We start from the raw sequence: 18,762 nt of genomic DNA, 5'->3' as shown, positions 1-18,762 counted from the left end.
AAATCCAAACAAGGGTATATATGTATAATTTTCCTTTTGATTATCATCTTGTTGAGTAGTCTCTAGTCTGCCCTCTAAATTTACTAATTTAGGATGCCATCCAAACAGAAGCACTAAAATTGAATACATAACATAATAATAATATAATCCGTGATTAGCCCTGCAAGAAACCACAAAGAATACAACAAAATTTGAGTTGCAACGGAATCATGAAGCACTCTAGCCATCGAGCATTGAAGATGAAAGATGGCCAAATCCCATCCATACTTGAGCAACCATAACAGATCAAGAAAAGCATATTACTATGTAGAAGAATTATGCAGCAACTCAGCTCATATAAAGTCAACAATTGAACTCTTTTTAGAAAAATTTATGCTTCAATTTGCTTATCTAGCTCTCAAAATAAAACTCAAGTACTTCCCTAGAACAATCCATATTTTAGATACAGAATCAAGACTCAAATCACATATCCTAAAACAGATCAAAATGAAGTTATCGCCTCTTCATTCACTTTTACTTTTTCACCTCCTCGTATTCGGCTTCTGGAGTCTGATCCCCACCCTGAGAACCTCCAGATGCAGCACCGCCACCAGAACCACCAGCCATGTGTTGTCCAATCTTCGAAACTGCTTTGTTTGCAGCGTCAAGCTTAGCCTTGATTTCATCAATGTCATCACCTCCCATTGCAGTTCTTAGATCAGCCACGGCATCCTCGATCTCCTTTGCAACTTCAGCAGGGATCTTTTCCCTGTATTCACTCAAGCTCTTCTCGATGCTGTAGATAGTGGTGTCGGCATTGTTTCTGATATCGATCAAAGCTTTTCTTTCCTGATCCTTCTGAGCATGTAATTCAGCTTCCTTAACCATCTTCTCGATTTCATCATCAGATAGTCCACCAGATGAGCGGATAGTGATCTGCTGTTCCTTGTTAGTGGCTTTGTCTTTTGCAGATACAGTGACAATACCATTGGCATCAATATCAAAAGTCACTTCAATTTGAGGCATTCCTCGGGGAGCAGGTGGAATGCCCACAAGTTCAAACTCTCCAAGGAGCTTATTGTCAGATGCCATTTCACGCTCACCTTGAAGTACCTTAATGCCAACCTGAGTCTGATTGTCAGCTGCAGTTGAGAACACCTGCAGACAAAAGCAACACCCATAAAAAAGAATAATACAACACGAGAGAAGAACAGAGAACAAACAACTAAAGCATAGAGCTGCGACTTGGACATAATAGTCAGATTCTAGGCTAAAAAAACAAACCTTAGTCCTGTAAACTTACTGGTTACATTGGTTAAACACAACACAGCAAACAGATAACTCAAGTAAAACTTAAGTAGATGACAACTAGTAATTTCTTACAACAGCATACTTGAATAATCCATCCTTGAACATGATTTGCAAACTATAAATCTCAGAAAAGATTCAAATGCTATGTTGCATTGCTCTAAACAATCAATTACCTGACTCTTCTTTGTTGGAATTGTTGTGTTACGGTTGATGAGTCTCGTGAAGATACCACCAAGTGTCTCAATACCAAGTGACAGAGGTGTAACATCTAGGAGAAGCAACTCTTTAACATCCCCACGAAGAATACCACCTTGGATAGCTGCCCCAAGGGCAACTGCCTCATCAGGATTCACTCCCTTGCTTGGGCTTTTTCCAAATATAGCAGAAACTACTTCTTGGACCTTAGGTACCCTAGTCATGCCTCCAACAAGAAGAACCTCATCAACATCCTTGACAGTGATGTTGGCATCCTTTAAACAGTTCTTGCAAGGGGCCTTAGTCCTCTCAATCAAGTGATTGACCAAGGTTTCAAACTTAGATCTGGTCAAAGTTATATTCAAATGCTTTGCACCGGATGCGTCGGCAGTAATAAATGGTAGATTAATTTCAGTCTGGGATGTTGATGAAAGTTCTATCTTTGCCTTCTCAGCTGCCTCGCGAAGCCTCTGCAATGCAAGTCTGTCCTTTGAAAGATCAATGCTCTCAGTTCTCTTGAATTCACTCACTAAGAACTCCAACAAGGCATTGTCAAAGTCCTCTCCACCCAAGAATGTGTCCCCATTCGTTGCTTTTACCTGGATAAGATAGTGATTAGCACAGCTTGAATTAAAAAAGAATTAACAAAATCAATTTCCATATTACTTGAACATTATTTATACCTCAAAAACACCATTAGAAATCTCAAGAATTGAGACATCAAATGTTCCACCACCAAGATCAAAAACAGCAATTAGGCCCTCCTTGTTGTTCATGCCATACGAAAGTGCAGCAGCTGTTGGCTCGTTAATAATTCTTTGAACATCAAGGCCAGCAATTCTACCAGCATCCTTTGTTGCTTGCCTTTGAGCATCATTGAAATAAGCTGGAACAGTGATTACGGCCTTCGAAACCGACTTTCCAAGATATGATTCTGCAGTTTCCTTCATCTTGGTCAGAATAAAGGCTCCAATCTGACTTGGAGAATACTGCTGTCCATTGGCTTCAACCCATGCATCTCCATTTGGAGCCTTGACTATCTTAAATGGAACCATTTTCATTTCCTTCTGTGTCTGGGGATCATCAAATCGTCTACCAATGAGACGTTTTGTCCCAAACACGGTATTAGTCGGGTTGGTCACAGCCTGTCGTTTTGCCGGGGTACCCACAAGTAGCTCTCCCTTTTGATTGAAAGCTACCACTGACGGTGTGGTCCGTGCTCCTTCAGAATTCTCAATAACTTTGGGATTCTGTGCATTGTAAGAAATAATCTAAGCCTCTTAAACAAAACTCACGGAAAAAGATTATTCAAGACACATCAAGGACTCATACCTTCCCGTCCATGACTGCAACGCATGAATTGGTCGTTCCCAAATCAATCCCAATAACATCATTACCAGCAGGCTTCGAACTGTGACAAAAACAGCACGCAGAAAGTTACAAACAACAAATTATGGAAACAAAAGAAGAGAAAATTCATCACAAGATATGCGACACCATATTACCTGAAAGGTCTTGCCAAACTAGCCCAACTATTGCCCAGACTAGAAGGGGTCCATGAGGGCTTGACATTGTTAGTCAACTGCAAAAACAATAAAAATCACTCAGATTCAAGAACACAATAACATACGTGAAGCTTAATTAATTTTTGAGATCCTAAACCTCAGTGCAAGAATCACAAAACAAAACATCGCCGAAATACATATGGATCGTGCTTCCTCAATATCGGTAAAATTTGAAGAAGAAACTCAAACGCTAAAACTCTACAGGTCACTAAAAAACTGGCTCTATAGATATAAAAATCCACAAAACATCACAGAAATTAAGCTGATTAACACGGTAAACCCCAACTGTAACAAACAATCAGAGGCCAAAAAATTGAAGTCTTATATAATTCGTAAAGAAAACAGAGCTTCATGAAGCAAATAGTTGAACGAGTTACATAGATCAAATGAGAATCATAAGATAAAACCCAAATGAAAAATGTTCAGTTGATGAGGGTTTAAATACTTACGCATCTGTAGGCGGAGAGAGGAGCGGAGACGACGTCCCGGCGTCGGATTGAACGGAGCAAAGCTGCGGCGGCCATGAGCTAAGGAGGTTTTCTCTGTAAGGAGAGAGAGAGACGGGGAGAATGAAAGGGTTTTGGACTAGGGTTTTAGAAGTTCTGTGTTGGGTAAATTTATAGAAATGTTTGAAGTTTTGACTTAATTCATTGTAGTCCTATGAATTGTAATAATTCTTAATATCCTCCAAACTTTTTCCATATATCAAAAACACCCTCTCATGTTAACCTATAAAATAATAAAATGTGAATTCTTGTTCTATTGGTCTATCCTTGTTTCTGTAATTCAATTGTGAATGTTTATTCTAGCTGTAATATTTCATTATAATTAAAAATATTTTAGATAAGTTAACTATAACATATAAAATATAAAAAAAAAAAAAAGTTTTGAAGAAAAATAGAATATTATTGAATAATGTTGTCAATAAATTTTGGTTTTTTTATATATATCTTCTCATAACTATTATGATATTATATGACTAAAATTACCAAATTTTATTTAGAACTATAATTACCAAATGTTGTTTTTCTTTTCTTATATTATGTCAAGATATCATGATTAAAATAATTTATTTATCATAGTGAGAGAAACGCAAATCAAATGATGAATTTACTTAAATGAATTCACATAATAATTAAAATGAAGTTAAAAAAAAAAAATCTTGATAAATTTGAAAATTTGGTAATTCGTAACAATTTTGAATTATTTTAATGGAAAGAAGATATAGGGGTGTAAATGAAATGATCCCGTTTTGTGTTGTTATGAGAGGCTGAGAACGGAGTTTGGGTGCTAATTCTAGCGACAGATGGAAGGTTCTAGATTTGTATCTAAAGTACTAATAACAGCTCGACCTAAAAGTGCAAAAAACTGATGCGGTTTTGTAATTAGTTTTAATGAAACGGCGTCGTAGGGGTGAGTGATATCGCTTGTTTGATGTGCCGCCACGTTGTCTTTTCTTGGGAAAGAGGGTTTAGTCTATTGCTCTAGAAATCTCCCACAAATGGGAGCGGCCCTTTGAATTTGTGATTCAATTATTTATGTTTGTAAACAAAATAAAAAGTTGAAGCCAAATAAAAATACCAAACTTTTCATTTTAAATAATATAATTTAATAATACCCCGGTTCCTTTAAAATGATAATTTAGGAGTACTATTTAAAATAGATAATATTAATTACAATACTTGATTTTATATATTTTTTAATGAGAGTATTATCAGTATCCTTTTGCTTATAAAATTAGTGATACATATAGGTTAGTATATTATATCAAGTCGAATTCGATGAACTTAAAATGGATGTTAGAGTTAGAGAGGTAGTTTTCTTTCTTTTTTCTTTTTGTGTCAACAATTGGATTATGAACAAATAATATGTCAAAAGTTTATATCACAATAGTCTGACCTATTATGTAAATGTCATGTAGAATTTCAACTTCTTAAAAATAATAAATATAGTGATAATGAGTATTACTACAAGTGTTTTTGACTTTTTTTTTTTTTTCTTTTAAGTGTTGCCACTAAAATGAAAAAAGCTAATGATCTTATTTATTCATAAAAATGACAAAATGAAAGTTAATCATTCAACTGTAGCCACTGAAATGAATCAAATACGTACAAACTCTCTAAATACATTTGTTTACATGCACAAGTTCATTATCTGTACAATCTGTTAAAATTTTATCAGAAATTCAAAGAATTTCAAAAATCTACAATCCAGTTTGTTAAAGAAACAAACTCCAGAAAATATTTGGCTAACCTCCTCTACCTTCTCTCTATCAGCCAGTCAAGAACCAGGAAAAACCGAATTTGTTCGAGAAGGGAGATGGTCAATTTCCTGTACAAAGAGAGAATTTTACGTGAACAAGAAGCACAAATGCACGTCCTGTAATTAGAAAATAATGAAAGTTTAAAACGACGTTTTCCACGATGATATTATACATTTCTTTTCTATTTTTAGATTCTAAGGTATCCTCCTCTTTCTTGAAATCCGACCGTTCTCCGAAGGAATGATTTCCTGTTGAGAGACCAACTTCTTCTCATAGCCCTTCTCCTCTGCCAAGCAAGGAATCGGGTGTAAAGATGAGGGCAAATGAAGCATAGTAGAACGAAAAATAGCATTGCCAGACACAGAAACATGACATTGCGGAAACCATCTTTTAGCTCTGGGTCTCTCTGCCCCGTCCATGGAACTCCTCCCACATTCATCCCAAACACTGATACAAATGCATGATAGTTATTAATTGCAACAGTAGTGATGCCTCTAAAATTTTACAGTAGCAAAACTTTAGACTGAAGAGAGAGTTTACCTCCGGTGATGATGGATAAAGGAAGGAATATTATTGAAAGAAATGATAGATAGTACAGCTTCTTGTTTATTTGTTCAGACTGCCAACTATCCAGACCAGCCTGAATTGCTGTGACACGATTTACTATAAACCCCACATTATCTTTTAATCTCCTAAGCCGGCCAACTAACTCTTCTAGAGCATTAACATCTTCAGGGGCAAACCAATCTTTTGAAGCACACTTTTCTTTGACCCGTGGAAATACTTGCTCCCCGTGTGCAATCACCTGCAGTCCAAGGAAAATAAATGTAATAGCTGTTAAATTGATATGGAATTGATACTGGAAATATAAAACCCTAATTCCAGAATTGATAACAAATTATATCAATAGACAAAATAGGTTGTTTAAATGTTATCATGGACTTTTAAGGGACCCCTAAACCTGATGCCCAGCAGAAAAACTGAAGTATTTTCAACTCATTAAGTTAGTTGGATTCTTTTATAAAAGCACTGTGGGCTTCGCCTTTCTATCGATTCTTGTCAGGTACTTGAGTTTTCGAACCACCCTTGAGGTCAAAGACAAATTATGAATACCCAAATAAATGAAAGTTGATAACTCTTGCTTCCGTGCATGGCCATTGAAATAAATAGTGGGGCAAAAAATTACCTGCAGGAGGCGCTGCAAATCAAGAAGCATTTTGGGGAGTCTTCTGTCATCCAGCATTTGTTTCTTTAAAGCAAAACCACCTGTGATAAAACACAATTATCATGTAAGTTCATCTCATGAGTAAACAATACCAATTCAAACAGAACATTATGAACTCGGAAGAGAAACTAATTATGCATAAAAAGATGGAAAGAAACTCAAGGATATTAACAGTTGACTGAAGTGCTAAACCTGTATGTATTAAAGGAGTTCTGAAGTTCATTACTAAGTGCTAAACCTGTGCGAATTAAAGGGTTTGTGAAGTCCAATTAATGATCAGCTGAATAGACATCGTAATATGATATGCCTTTACCATTTTTTAATTTCAACTTTCCCTTAGTAAATAATATACCACAGTAATACTAAGTTGAGAATAACAATGAATTGGGCATATATGCCTCATGATAATCCATTCCAATCATTGAATTATTCTCTTATCAATTTTAATGATTATTGATTCGCTCTATGCTGCATTAGATCAACTTGTTTCATTCAGTTCACTATGATCACTTTCAATCTTTATCTTAACCTCATCAAAGATCAACATTAACAACAAAGTATCGTCGATAAGCTCTTGTCTTTCCACACCTACAACAACTAAATGTAAGGACTGAAATTTAATCTTTCCACACCTATCACATGATCCAGGAATAACGGAGAAAGGAAGAAAAATTGTAGAAGGTGGCTTACATCACACAACTAAATGTAAGGACTGAGTTTTATCTATCCACGACAAAATAGTGGCCAGGAAACACAAAGATGTAAAAAAGTTAGCATTGCCTTGTCTCAAGTTGATTAAATGGGTGATTGTCAAGGAACAATATGATGAACAAAGTGAAACGGTACCCTTTGTTTGTAATATAATTATGATGTACAATGAGAAGGATAATGTTCCTGACAAGGAATAACCTCTAGGATGCATCATTATGGCTTGTTTTCAAGCATGCAGATATAAAATAAGTCAGAATACAATTTATATGGAAATGACCACTTTTTTCTGCTTTTTCAGTAATTAAGAGTTTTCGAATTGCTTAGGCCCAAAGCCAGATTTCTTACAGACCACTAATTTGCATTGACACTCGTAAACAAGTAGGCCCAAAATGCATCAAAGATACTACAACCCTATCATGTAAAAACTAGAGTTGGAAAAAAAAAGCGAAAACCAAACCGAACCGAAAAACCGGACCAAAACTGAACCGAAAAATCGGTTTTTCAAATTAACCGGTTCAGTTTCGGTTTTCAAAAATAATTAAACCGAATTTCCGGTTCGGTTAACGGTTTAAGGATAATATTAAACCGGTTAACCGAAACCGGTTTTGAAAAAAAATAAAAAAATAAAAAAATCCCTTATTCCCCCCCTCCCCCCCTTTTTCTTGGTATTGTTTACGCAGACCTGCAGTCTGCTACTCTGCTTCTCTACACATTTTCTTGGGTTTGGTTCTCCACGCAAAGACTTTTTTTCCTTTCACTATTTTCTTTTTCTTCTTCTTCTTTCTCCTTTCATTGCTTTCTCTTTCTTTTTTCAGCTTTTCTTCACATTTTCGTCTTCTTCTCTTCCTCTCCTTCACCAACTTTTTTATCTTTCACTATTTTCTCTTTGTTCGTCTTCTTTCTCCTTTCACTGCTTTCCTTTTCTTTTTTCAGTTTTTCTTCACATTTTCGTCTTCTTCTCTTTCTCTCCTTCACCAATTTCTCTTTCTTTTTTGTCTTCTTCTCTTCGTCTCCTTCTCCACTTTTTCTTTTCTTTTTCATCTTCTTCTCCTTTCACTTTTCTGTTTTTTTTTTCTTTTTCGTCTTCTCCATTTCTTCTCTTTCACTGCTTTTCTATTTAGATTTGGATAAGAAGCGAGAAGAGAATACCATGATTGGACTTTAGCCTTCTTCTTCTTCATCGTTTGGTAAAGCATAATTTTAATTCAAGTAAAAAAAAAATTAGAAAAAAAAATGGGCCAAAGTGGAGTGTGACCGAATTGGGTCGAAAAAAGCAACCCATAATTCATAATTGGGCTAAAAAATGCAGCCCAATATTTAACCGGTTTAAAACCGATTAACCGATTAATCGAACCGAAAAAATTCGGTTCACAACCGGTTTTTAACCGAAACCGGACCGGTTTCGGTTCAATTATTTTTTTGAACCAAAAACCGGTTCGGTTCATGTTTTCGGTTAACCGATTTTTTCCACCCCTCGTAAAAACAACAAAAAATATGTCTAACGCAATATGTCTAATCATATGCATACATGCTAGATGCTACGAAATTTCGAAGATCAGTTAAGGTCAGCCGAATCAATAACCACCTCAATATGGCTAGATATGCCGAGCAAACATTACACTAAGAGGAGCATGAAACCTAAGAGTTTTTTCTTAAAATCTTAATGACCAAAAAAAGCAGTAAGTTTCTGTAGAAAATAATCTGATCACAAGATATGCAATGATTTATAGTATGTAGGGTAAGCCATAGATTGTTTTAACCTGACTGACCTTTATCCAATTCAAGCTCCACAGAATCCAGCTCAATCTCTGTTTTAGTCACAACATCTTGAAGGTGATCTATGTGCGTGTCAACAATGTGAACAACAAGATTCGAGACAGATCTTGGAACTGGATTATCAGCTTCTTCAGAATGATTCATTGTCAACAAGAATTCAAGGACATGCTCCCTTATTACAATCCCACTTCCTTCCTTTGGCTCATCTTTATTATTTGAGGTGCTCTCCACACTTGGAATCTCCGAAAGAAGAGAATGACCCATAGGTGAGAAACCCAGCCTAGGAACACGACCCAAAGACACAGTAATCACTGAATTCTGTGTAACTCTAGCAGCAATTCTAAATGTGAATTTGCTAGAGGCAGGACCATGTGAATTAACTCTAAACACAAGTGCCCCGTCAACATGACCACAAAATGGTCCATTGCTGACAAGTGAAAGAATGTCTTGAAGCTTCAATGGTGGACAAAGAACATCTATAAGGTATTGTGCAGATTGAGCAAGTTTTTGGTTTCCTTTTGGAAGCTCAACATGGTACCAACAAAATTCATTGCCTATGCCTTCTGTAAGGTCCCATTCCTTAATATAATAGTTCCCTACTCCATCAAATATATACGCTTTTTGTCTCACCATACCTGGAAACTGCCTATGTTGGTACATCCGGGATTCCATATGACGAGTTGCCCCAGAGTTTATTCTATCATTTTCTTCTCCCTCCCCATCACCAAATGGCCCTACTTGCTCCATGACTTTATTCAACTTAGCTTTATTTGATAAATCAAATAAGTAATAATGAATATGAATCAAATTAATCCAATCCTAAAACTCCTATAATCAAATTTGCTTACTAACCAATTCAATTCGCGGAAAAAATATGCAAATTCAATATAAGAAACCTTCTTCAACCTGATTCAACAACAGATAGTGTTGTCAAATGAAACTAACTGCCTCAACACAAGTTACAACCAACTCTATAGATCCGAAAACAACAACCCAGATCAGAATTATTCACCAAACATATTAATCCATTCAAACCACCAAGATTTCAAAGTTGACCATTAATCAAATCCCTGAAAAACAACGAATATTCGTATTTTCAAAATCTATACAACTCATTCAGTCATGGAACAGAACACATTAACAAACTAAAAAAAAAAAAACTCCAATTTGAAGTATTTTACCTCATTGAAAAGCTTGAAAAGCGGTACAAAATGGCCTAAAAAAGGAAAACCCAGATCAGAATCAACGGACCAAAGTCCTTTGCCGCTGCTTTCTTCAATACAGAGTATCAGTAAGACAATCTTGAAAATTTCAAATGACATTAATTAGCATTTAAAAAATAATAAGAAAATTAAATTGAAAAAAATTGTCGGAGAAAACAAAGAAACGTGTAGGGATGGTTTGTGTAGTTTCTTTGAACCTTCCCCTCCCACCCATTCCTACCAAAAACTTTTCAAAATAATAATAATCTGATTATGTCCACGTCCTATTCTTCTCCTTTACCTAATAGTGGTGTTTTTACTTGAATAATTTATGGGTGAAAGAGTGAAAACAGGGATGGAACTTTTAGAGAGACAATTAATAACCAGTTCTTCGTTTCTGGTTTTGTTTTCCATTTCACTTTAATTTCAATGGACAGTAAACGATGGTTAAAAAAGGGAAATATCAATATTCGTTTTATATTAATGTTTCTGAATTCATATTATTGTGACGAAATTTCTTTATATCTTAGTCAAATTTGAGAGAAATGAGTCAAAAAAGCAAATTTACCCATATGTATGATTAGTAAATTATTATAATCATGTGCTTAATTCATCGTGATGCCACACATTATCCAAAATGAAGTAGACAATAATTATCTCATTTAACTTACCTTAAAACTAAGATAATTGTCATGTTCTTTTTTTTTTTTTTTTTTTAACCGTGGTGTTCAAACTAGCTTGTATATATTTCAATTAATTCTCGAGATCTATTAAACACCAAACAAGCTCAAATAACCAATAAGTAAGTCACAAAGTGGTAGGTAAATGACTAGGTAAGTCACAAAATGATAGATGACCCTAAGTTTGAACCCAAGAATTCAATGAAGGGAGCAAATCTCTTTAAATGTCAGGCCCATCTCTTGGTGTTATAATTGTCATGTGTTAAATGGTTTTGGTTGGTTTTTTAAAATTATATAAGAGAAAAATCATTATTATAAGAAAAATCATTATTATAAGAAAAATGCTACGTTTACAACTTAATCTCACAACATGTTAATAGATTGACACTGTTACGTCAGCTCCTACTACACTCAAGACATTACGAGAAATAAACAGTCGTTCCTTCAGAAGGAACGGTTGTTCTCTATGAAAGAACAATCGTTTCTTCATAAGGAACGACTATAAAGAACAACACTGTTCCTGGAGGAGTGATTTCATAGCTCGCGTTTATCTATCTCTAGTTTCCGCTCAATTTATGATATTTATCCCAAAAGACACATATCACAAATCACTTCTCAGTCTCATTGTGAACAACGTACATTTGAATGGTGATCAAGCATCTAAAAGTCATTAAGCAGAGAGATAAACACTCAATCATGAATTGAAACTCAAAGTAAATCAATTCATATAAATTTGAATCATTGTATCAAGGTTGCATCAAACCCTAGCTAAACAACTCAGTTCATACTAAAAAGCAAAATAAAAAAAATAAAAACAAGTTGAATCAAGGTTCATCATTGAAAAACAAGCAAAAGATAGATAATTTTTCTCTAATTTGAAGCCAAAATCTTTAATAATCTTCTCATTCCAAGAGCTGCCTCCCAAATGACGAACCAAGACCCCTTTTCCCTTCCTTTTTATGTCAATCTATACTCCTCTCACTTAAGTATGAAGCCCTAGCAAGCCAAAACGCGTCGTTTTATTTTTTTTGCATTTGACGCAGTTTTGCCGCGGCAAAGATTTTTCTTTGTCATGGCGAGGATCTTTCCAGCCAAATTTGAGCACAATAAAATTTGAATCTGGAAAAGTGGTAAACATAGGAGTCCTTTCAATTATATTTCTACTCATTCAAGAATCAGCCCAATTCGAGCCTACAACTCAAGTTATGGCCAAAATACGGAAGTACGTCCATAGACCTTTTTCTTCAATTTCCAAGGTGTTGTTCATGACTTCAAGCCAAGTTTTCATCCTCTTCTACTCTTAATTAAGAAAAATCCAGAATATGAAAGTTGTAGCTCTACTTCTTAGTTTTCCATAGTTCTAAATTCAGGTCATTCTGAGTTTCCAAGCTTAAGTTACGCAATTTATGCTCAACACCATCATTTATGCTCAAAATCATCATTTAGGCATGCAAAGTAACATTAATAGAATTAAGTAGCAATATATGATGGCCCAAACTATATGAGAAATATTCTAAATCCTATTGAAATTTAGTACAAAATCACTATGAAATATAGGATTATCACATTATAAATAATATAAATGAAGCAGTAAACATACATGTGAAATCAGAACTCTTTCTTCCATTCTTAAAATAATATTTACAAGATATAATTCCTTAAAATCGACAATACGATTGGTTCCTAAAGCATACACTAACCGTTTGTATTTGTTTTTACTCTATTTAAATCGGGAATTTGGATATTTTTCTTCATATTTGGGTTACCGTTGACTTTTTTCTTTTTAAATAATGAGCAGGGCAAGCTTTTGGATCAGACATCTTTCACCCATATCTGGCACATTACCAAGTACCTTGGATTAGTAGCCACTAGCCTTACAGGTTTGATCTGTCATCTAAAAAAAATAAGAAATTTTGCTGTAGAATTGTGATTAAGTTATTGTTCTAAAGCAACGGATTCTATTTGGTTATTTTATATGTATGTCTCTTGAATGGTATGCAATTAAAATTCAATGATTGAAATTTTTGTATATGATATTTGGATTGTTAGTTTTATTTTTGATATTAAGGAGAGCACAAGTTGGATTAAATGTGATGTTATCACTTGGTTTTTTATATAACTTGGGCTCTATTATTTATTACTTCTTATCAATAACCACCTCAATATGGCTAGATATGCCGAGCAAACATTACACTAAGAGGAGCATGAAACCTAAGAGTTTTTTCTTAAAATCTTAATGACCAAAAAAAGCAGTAAGTTTCTGTAGAAAATAATCTGATCACAAGATATGCAATGATTTATAGTATGTAGGGTAAGCCATAGATTGTTTTAACCTGACTGACCTTTATCCAATTCAAGCTCCACAGAATCCAGCTCAATCTCTGTTTTAGTCACAACATCTTGAAGGTGATCTATGTGCGTGTCAACAATGTGAACAACAAGATTCGAGACAGATCTTGGAACTGGATTATCAGCTTCTTCAGAATGATTCATTGTCAACAAGAATTCAAGGACATGCTCCCTTATTACAATCCCACTTCCTTCCTTTGGCTCATCTTTATTATTTGAGGTGCTCTCCACACTTGGAATCTCCGAAAGAAGAGAATGACCCATAGGTGAGAAACCCAGCCTAGGAACACGACCCAAAGACACAGTAATCACTGAATTCTGTGTAACTCTAGCAGCAATTCTAAATGTGAATTTGCTAGAGGCAGGACCATGTGAATTAACTCTAAACACAAGTGCCCCGTCAACATGACCACAAAATGGTCCATTGCTGACAAGTGAAAGAATGTCTTGAAGCTTCAATGGTGGACAAAGAACATCTATAAGGTATTGTGCAGATTGAGCAAGTTTTTGGTTTCCTTTTGGAAGCTCAACATGGTACCAACAAAATTCATTGCCTATTCCTTCTGTAAGGTCCCATTCCTTAATATAATAGTTCCCTACTCCATCAAATATATACGCTTTTTGTCTCACCATACCTGGAAACTGCCTATGTTGGTACATCCGGGATTCCATATGACGAGTTGCCCCAGAGTTTATTCTATCATTTTCTTCTCCCTCCCCATCACCAAATGGCCCTACTTGCTCCATGACTTTATTCAACTTAGCTTTATTTGATAAATCAAATAAGTAATAATGAATATGAATCAAATTAATCCAATCCTAAAACTCCTATAATCAAATTTGCTTACTAACCAATTCAATTCGCGGAAAAAATAAATGCAAATTCAATATGAGAAACCTTCTTCAACCTGATTCAACAACAGATAGTGTTGTCAAATGAAACTAACTGCCTCAATACAAGTTACAACCAACTCTATAGATCCGAAAACAACAACCCAGATCAGAATTATTCACCAAACATATTAATCCATTCAAACCACCAAGATTTCAAAGTTGACCATTAATCAAATCCCTGAAAAACAACGAATATTCGTATTTTCAAAATCTATACAACTCATTCAGTCATGGAACAGAACACATTAACAAACTAAAAAAAAAAAACTCCAATTTGAAGTATTTTACCTCATTGAAAAGCTTGAAAAGCGGTACAAAATGGCCTAAAAAAGGAAAACCCAGATCAGAATCAACGGACCAAAGTCCTTTGCCGCTGCTTTCTTCAATACAGAGTATCAGTAAGACAATCTTGAAAATTTCAAATGAGATTAATTAGCATTTAAAAAATAATAAGAAAATTAAATTGAAAAAAATTGTCGGAGAAAACAAAGAAACGTGTAGGGATGGTTTGTGTAGTTTCTTTGAACCTTCCCCTCCCACCCATTCCTACCAAAAACTTTTCAAAATAATAATAATCTGATTATGTCCACGTCCTATTCTTCTCCTTTACCTAATAGTGGTGTTTTTACTTGAATAATTTATGGGTGAAAGAGTGAAAACAGGGATGGAACTTTTAGAGAGACAATTAATAACCAGTTCTTCGTTTCTGGTTTTGTTTTCCATTTCACTTTAATTTCAATGGACAGTAAACGATGGTTAAATATTCGTTTTATATTAATGTTTCTGAATTCATATTATTGTGACGAAATTTCTTTATATCTTAGTCAAATTTGAGAGAAATGAGTCAAAAAAGCAAATTTACCCATATGAATGATTAGTAAATTATTATAATCATGTGCTTAATTCATCGTGATGCTATACATTATCCAAAATGAAGTAGACAATAATTATCTCATTTAACTTACCTTAAAACTAAGATAATTGTCATGTTTTTTTTTTTTTTTCCTTTCTTTAATCGTGGTGTTCAAGCTAGCTTGTGTATATTTTAACTAATTCTCAAGATCTATTAAACATCAAACAAGCTCAAATAACCAATAAGTAAATCATAAAGTGATAGGTAAAGGACTAGGTAAGTCACAAAATGATAGATGACCTTAAGGTTTGAACCCAAGAATTCAATGAAGGGAGCAAATCTCTTTAACTGTCAGGTCAATCTCTTGGTGTTATAATTGTCATGTGTTAAATGGTTTTGGTTGGTTTTTTAAAATTGTAGAAGAGAAAAATCATTATTATAAGAAAAATGCTACGTTTACAACTTAATCTCACAGCATGTTAACAGATTGACATTGTTACGTCAGCTCCTATTACATTCAAGACATTACGAGAAATAAACAGTCGTTCCTTCAGAAGGAACGGTTGTTCTCTATGAAAGAACAATCGTTCATTCATAAGGAACAACTATAAAGAACAACACTGTTCCTTGAGGAGTGATTTCATAGCTCGCGTTTATCTATCTCTAGTTTCTGCTCAATCTATAATATTTATTCCAAGAGACACATATCACAAATCACTTCTCAGTCTCATTGTGAACAACATACATTTGAATGGTGATCAAGCATCTAAAAGTCATTAAGCAGAGAGATAAACACTCAATCATGAAATTGAAACTCAAAGTAAATCAATTCATATAAATTTGAATCATTGTATCAAGGTTACATCAAACCCTAGCTAAACAACTCAGTTCATACTAAAAAGCAAGTTGAATCAAGGTTCATCATTGAAAAACAAGCAAAAGATAGATAAATTTTCTCTAATTTGAAGCCAAAATCTTCAATAATCTTCTCCTTCCAAGAGCTGCCTCCCAAATGACAAACCAAGACCCCTTTTCCCTTCCTTTTTATGTCAATCTATACTCCTCTCACTTAAGGATAAAGCCCTAGCAAGCCAAAACGCGTCGTTTTTTTTTTTTTTTTTGCATTTGACGCAGTTTTGCAGTGGCAAAGATTTTTCTTTGTCATGGCGAGGATCTTTCCAACCAAATTTGAGCACGATAAAATTTGAATCTGGAAAAGTGGTAAACATATTAATTGTAGTCCTTTCAATTATATTTCTACTCATTCAAGAATTAGCCCAATTCGAGCCTACAACTCAAGTTATGGCCAAAATACAGAAGTACGTCCATAGACCTTTTTCTTTAGTTCCCAAGGTCTTGTTCATGACTTCAAGCCAAGTTTTCATCCTCTTCCAGTCTTAATTAAGAAAAATCCAAAACATGAAAGTTGTAGCTCTACTTCTTAGTTTTCCATAATTCTAAATTCAGGTCATTCTGAGTTTCCAAGCTTAAGTTACGCAATTTATGCTCAGCACCATCATTTATGCTCAAAATCATCATTTAGGCATGCAAAGTAACATTAATAGAATTAAGTAGCAACATATGATGGCCCAAACTGTATGAGAAATATTCTAAATCCTATTGAAATTTAGTACAAAATCACTATGAAATATAGCATTATCACATTATAAATAATATAAATGAAGCAATAAACATACATGTGAAATCAAAACTCTTTCTTCCATTCTTAAAAGAATATTTACAAGATATAATGCCTTAAAATCGACAACATGATTGGTTCCTAAAGCATACACTAACAGTTTGTGTTTGTTTTTACGATATTTAAATCGGGAATTTGGATATTTTTCTTTGTATTTGGGTTACCGTTGACTTTTTTCTTTTTAAATAATGAGTAGGGCAAGCTTTTGGATCAGACATCTATCACCCATCTCTGGCACATTACCAAGTACCTTGGATTAGTAGCCACTAGCCTTACAGGTTTGATCTGTCATCTAAAAAAATTAAGAAATTTTGCTGTAGAATTGTGATTAAGTTATTGTTCTAAAGCAACGGATTCTATTTGGTTATTTTATATGTATGTCTTTTGAATGGTATGCAATTAAAATTCAATGATTGAAATTTTTGTATATGATATTTGGATTGTTAGTTTTATTTTTGATATTAAGGAGAGCACAAGTTGGATTGCATGTGATGTTATCACTTGGTTTTTTATATAACTTGGGCTCTATTATTTATTACTTCTGAAAAAACAGCTTTGACAGTAGAGTAGGACTGCCAATTGCACCATTGATATATGATTGTTTTGTGATTTTGCTCATGACTTGTTATTTCGTATGAGTTGTCCAATCTGTTCGCTTGTAGAAGCAGGACTTAGGGTAAACCTTAAGACTTGATGTGAGACTCTATTATGGAACTTAAAACTTCAAGATAATGGCTGATCAAGTTTTAATTTTACGATGGTGTGCACACAATGAATGATGGTGTGATGCTTCTTGCAAGAAAATTGACAAAGGTGTTGTTTTGAGGGTCATTTGTGCTAGTTTTAAGGAATCAACTGAGTCAGCTGTTTGTTTGAGTGGTGGTAACTTTTAATTTTAGTCTGATACTAATTAGGGAAAATGTGTTACACTTGTTGGGTTATATATAGTTTTTCTGGTGCAACAATTCTTTAATTCAGAATATTATTTTCATTTAAATTATTGAGTCATATTATATAACATGGAACTATTTTTTTGTATTTTATTTAGGGTAATAATTTTACATCATAGTACCAAAGATGGAAGAGTGTAGTAAAAAGAAATAAGAGAACTCTTCTTCTCAATTCAATGTCGTTGAGGTAATCTCTTTGTAATTTCTTTTTATTTAGTAATATGATTTTAATTCTTTTATGGTATTATTTCTACCTTTTTTTAAGTATCATTGCATTCTAGTTCTCGCTATTATTATATCAATAAATTAGGATAACAATAAACAAGAAAAAAAAAAGATACAAGAAGTGCAAAAGAGAAATGGGAGCCTAAGCCTAGAAAGGCTTATGATTCATTTGATAAGCTTTTCCAACACTACAAAAACTATGGGAATAAAATGAGTTTTTAAGTAATTGTAAGAACTTCAAAGAAAGGAGATGATGGAGAGATAAGATTTGTGACAGTGACTTGTTCTCATAGTGGGAAGTCGAGCAATAACTCCAGAATTGCCTTTAAAGTGCATCCCGTGACAAAAAACTGATTGTAAGGCTCAAATTGGTGCATCTGTACGTTCTGATGGAAAATATCAAATATGTTCAGTAGTCTTTGATCATAACCATGATTTCAGTAGTCTTACCAAAACTAGTTTTTTCAAGAGCAATCGAGTAATACAACCATACGTGAAAAGGAAGCTGGAAGTGAATGATAGGGCTGAGATTAGGCCAAATAAAAACTTTCATTCCTCATTAGTTTAAGCAAGCAGTGCTAAGAATTTTCCTTTCCTACAGAAATTGTAGAAACTACATTGAAAAAGTTAGAAGGCTCCGACTTCGTCCTGGAGATGCTTTCACAATCCAAAAATATTTTTTGAAAATGCAAAATGAGAATTCAAATTTCTTTTACACCATGGATTTAGATGAACAGGGTCAGTTAAAAAACGTTTTATGGGTGGATGCAAGAAGTAGGGCCACATTTAAAGAATTTGGTGACGTTGTAACATTCAACACGACGTATTTGACCAACAAGTATGATATGCCATTTGCTTGTTTTGTTGGTATTGATCATCATGGCC

The 18,762-nt window shown here is 34.2% G+C and overlaps 3 protein-coding genes across 4 annotated transcripts; all 3 read right to left on the bottom strand.

Annotated features, from left to right (window-relative positions):
- Positions 1-299: 299 nt before the first annotated feature.
- LOC116124125 (heat shock 70 kDa protein, mitochondrial) lies at positions 300-3,638 on the bottom strand. Its single transcript, XM_031409828.1, has 6 exons — positions 3,500-3,638; positions 2,991-3,067; positions 2,818-2,896; positions 2,169-2,735; positions 1,464-2,084; positions 300-1,137 (listed from the first exon to the last, which is right to left on the bottom strand). The coding sequence occupies exons 1-6, from the start codon at positions 3,572-3,574 to the stop codon at positions 514-516; spliced, it is 2,043 nt and encodes a 680-aa protein (XP_031265688.1). The 5' UTR covers positions 3,575-3,638; the 3' UTR covers positions 300-513.
- A 1,607-nt stretch (positions 3,639-5,245) lies between these two features.
- Positions 5,246-9,884, bottom strand: LOC116124126 (zinc transport protein ZntB-like). Of its 2 annotated transcripts, none has more exons than XM_031409829.1 (5): positions 9,010-9,884; positions 6,500-6,579; positions 5,854-6,118; positions 5,486-5,760; positions 5,246-5,381 (listed from the first exon to the last, which is right to left on the bottom strand). In XM_031409829.1, the coding sequence occupies exons 1-4, from the start codon at positions 9,770-9,772 to the stop codon at positions 5,501-5,503; spliced, it is 1,368 nt and encodes a 455-aa protein (XP_031265689.1). In that variant the 5' UTR covers positions 9,773-9,884; the 3' UTR covers positions 5,246-5,381; positions 5,486-5,500. The 2 variants fall into 2 exon arrangements, with proteins under 2 accessions (XP_031265689.1, XP_031265690.1); XM_031409830.1 differs by having other exon boundaries at positions 9,019-9,884.
- A 3,196-nt stretch (positions 9,885-13,080) lies between these two features.
- On the bottom strand, positions 13,081-14,889 carry LOC116124127. Its single transcript, XM_031409832.1, has 2 exons — positions 14,439-14,889; positions 13,081-14,328 (listed from the first exon to the last, which is right to left on the bottom strand). The coding sequence occupies exon 2, from the start codon at positions 14,001-14,003 to the stop codon at positions 13,236-13,238; it is 768 nt and encodes a 255-aa protein (XP_031265692.1). The 5' UTR covers positions 14,004-14,328; positions 14,439-14,889; the 3' UTR covers positions 13,081-13,235.
- Between the last annotated feature and the right edge of the window lie 3,873 nt (positions 14,890-18,762).

The sequence above is a fragment of the Pistacia vera genome, unplaced genomic scaffold (assembly GCF_008641045.1).
Source record: "Pistacia vera cultivar Batoury unplaced genomic scaffold, PisVer_v2 Contig1499, whole genome shotgun sequence".
NCBI classification, from domain to species: Eukaryota; Viridiplantae; Streptophyta; class Magnoliopsida; order Sapindales; family Anacardiaceae; genus Pistacia; species Pistacia vera.
Note: the sequence above shows the minus strand (reverse complement) of the source record. Positions and strands in the feature narration are given on the sequence as shown.

Excerpts from the sequence above, each read along its gene's own strand:
- LOC116124125 (XM_031409828.1), bottom strand. The coding sequence starts at position 3,574 with ATGGCCGCCGCAGCTTTGCTCCGTTCAATCCGACGCCGGGACGTCGTC. Across the intron at positions 2,085-2,168 it reads TTTCTAATGGTGTTTTTGAG|GTAAAAGCAACGAATGGGGA; the intron begins GTATAAATAATG and ends TATCTTATCCAG. Across the intron at positions 1,138-1,463 it reads TTCCAACAAAGAAGAGTCAG|GTGTTCTCAACTGCAGCTGA; the intron begins GTAATTGATTGT and ends TTTTGTCTGCAG.
- LOC116124126 (XM_031409829.1), bottom strand. The coding sequence starts at position 9,772 with ATGGAGCAAGTAGGGCCATTTGGTGATGGGGAGGGAGAAGAAAATGAT. Across the intron at positions 6,580-9,009 it reads ATTGGATAAAGGTCAGTCAG|GTGGTTTTGCTTTAAAGAAA; the intron begins GTTAAAACAATC and ends GTTTTATCACAG. Across the intron at positions 6,119-6,499 it reads ATTTGCAGCGCCTCCTGCAG|GTGATTGCACACGGGGAGCA; the intron begins GTAATTTTTTGC and ends CTTGGACTGCAG.
- LOC116124127 (XM_031409832.1), bottom strand. The coding sequence starts at position 14,003 with ATGGAGCAAGTAGGGCCATTTGGTGATGGGGAGGGAGAAGAAAATGAT.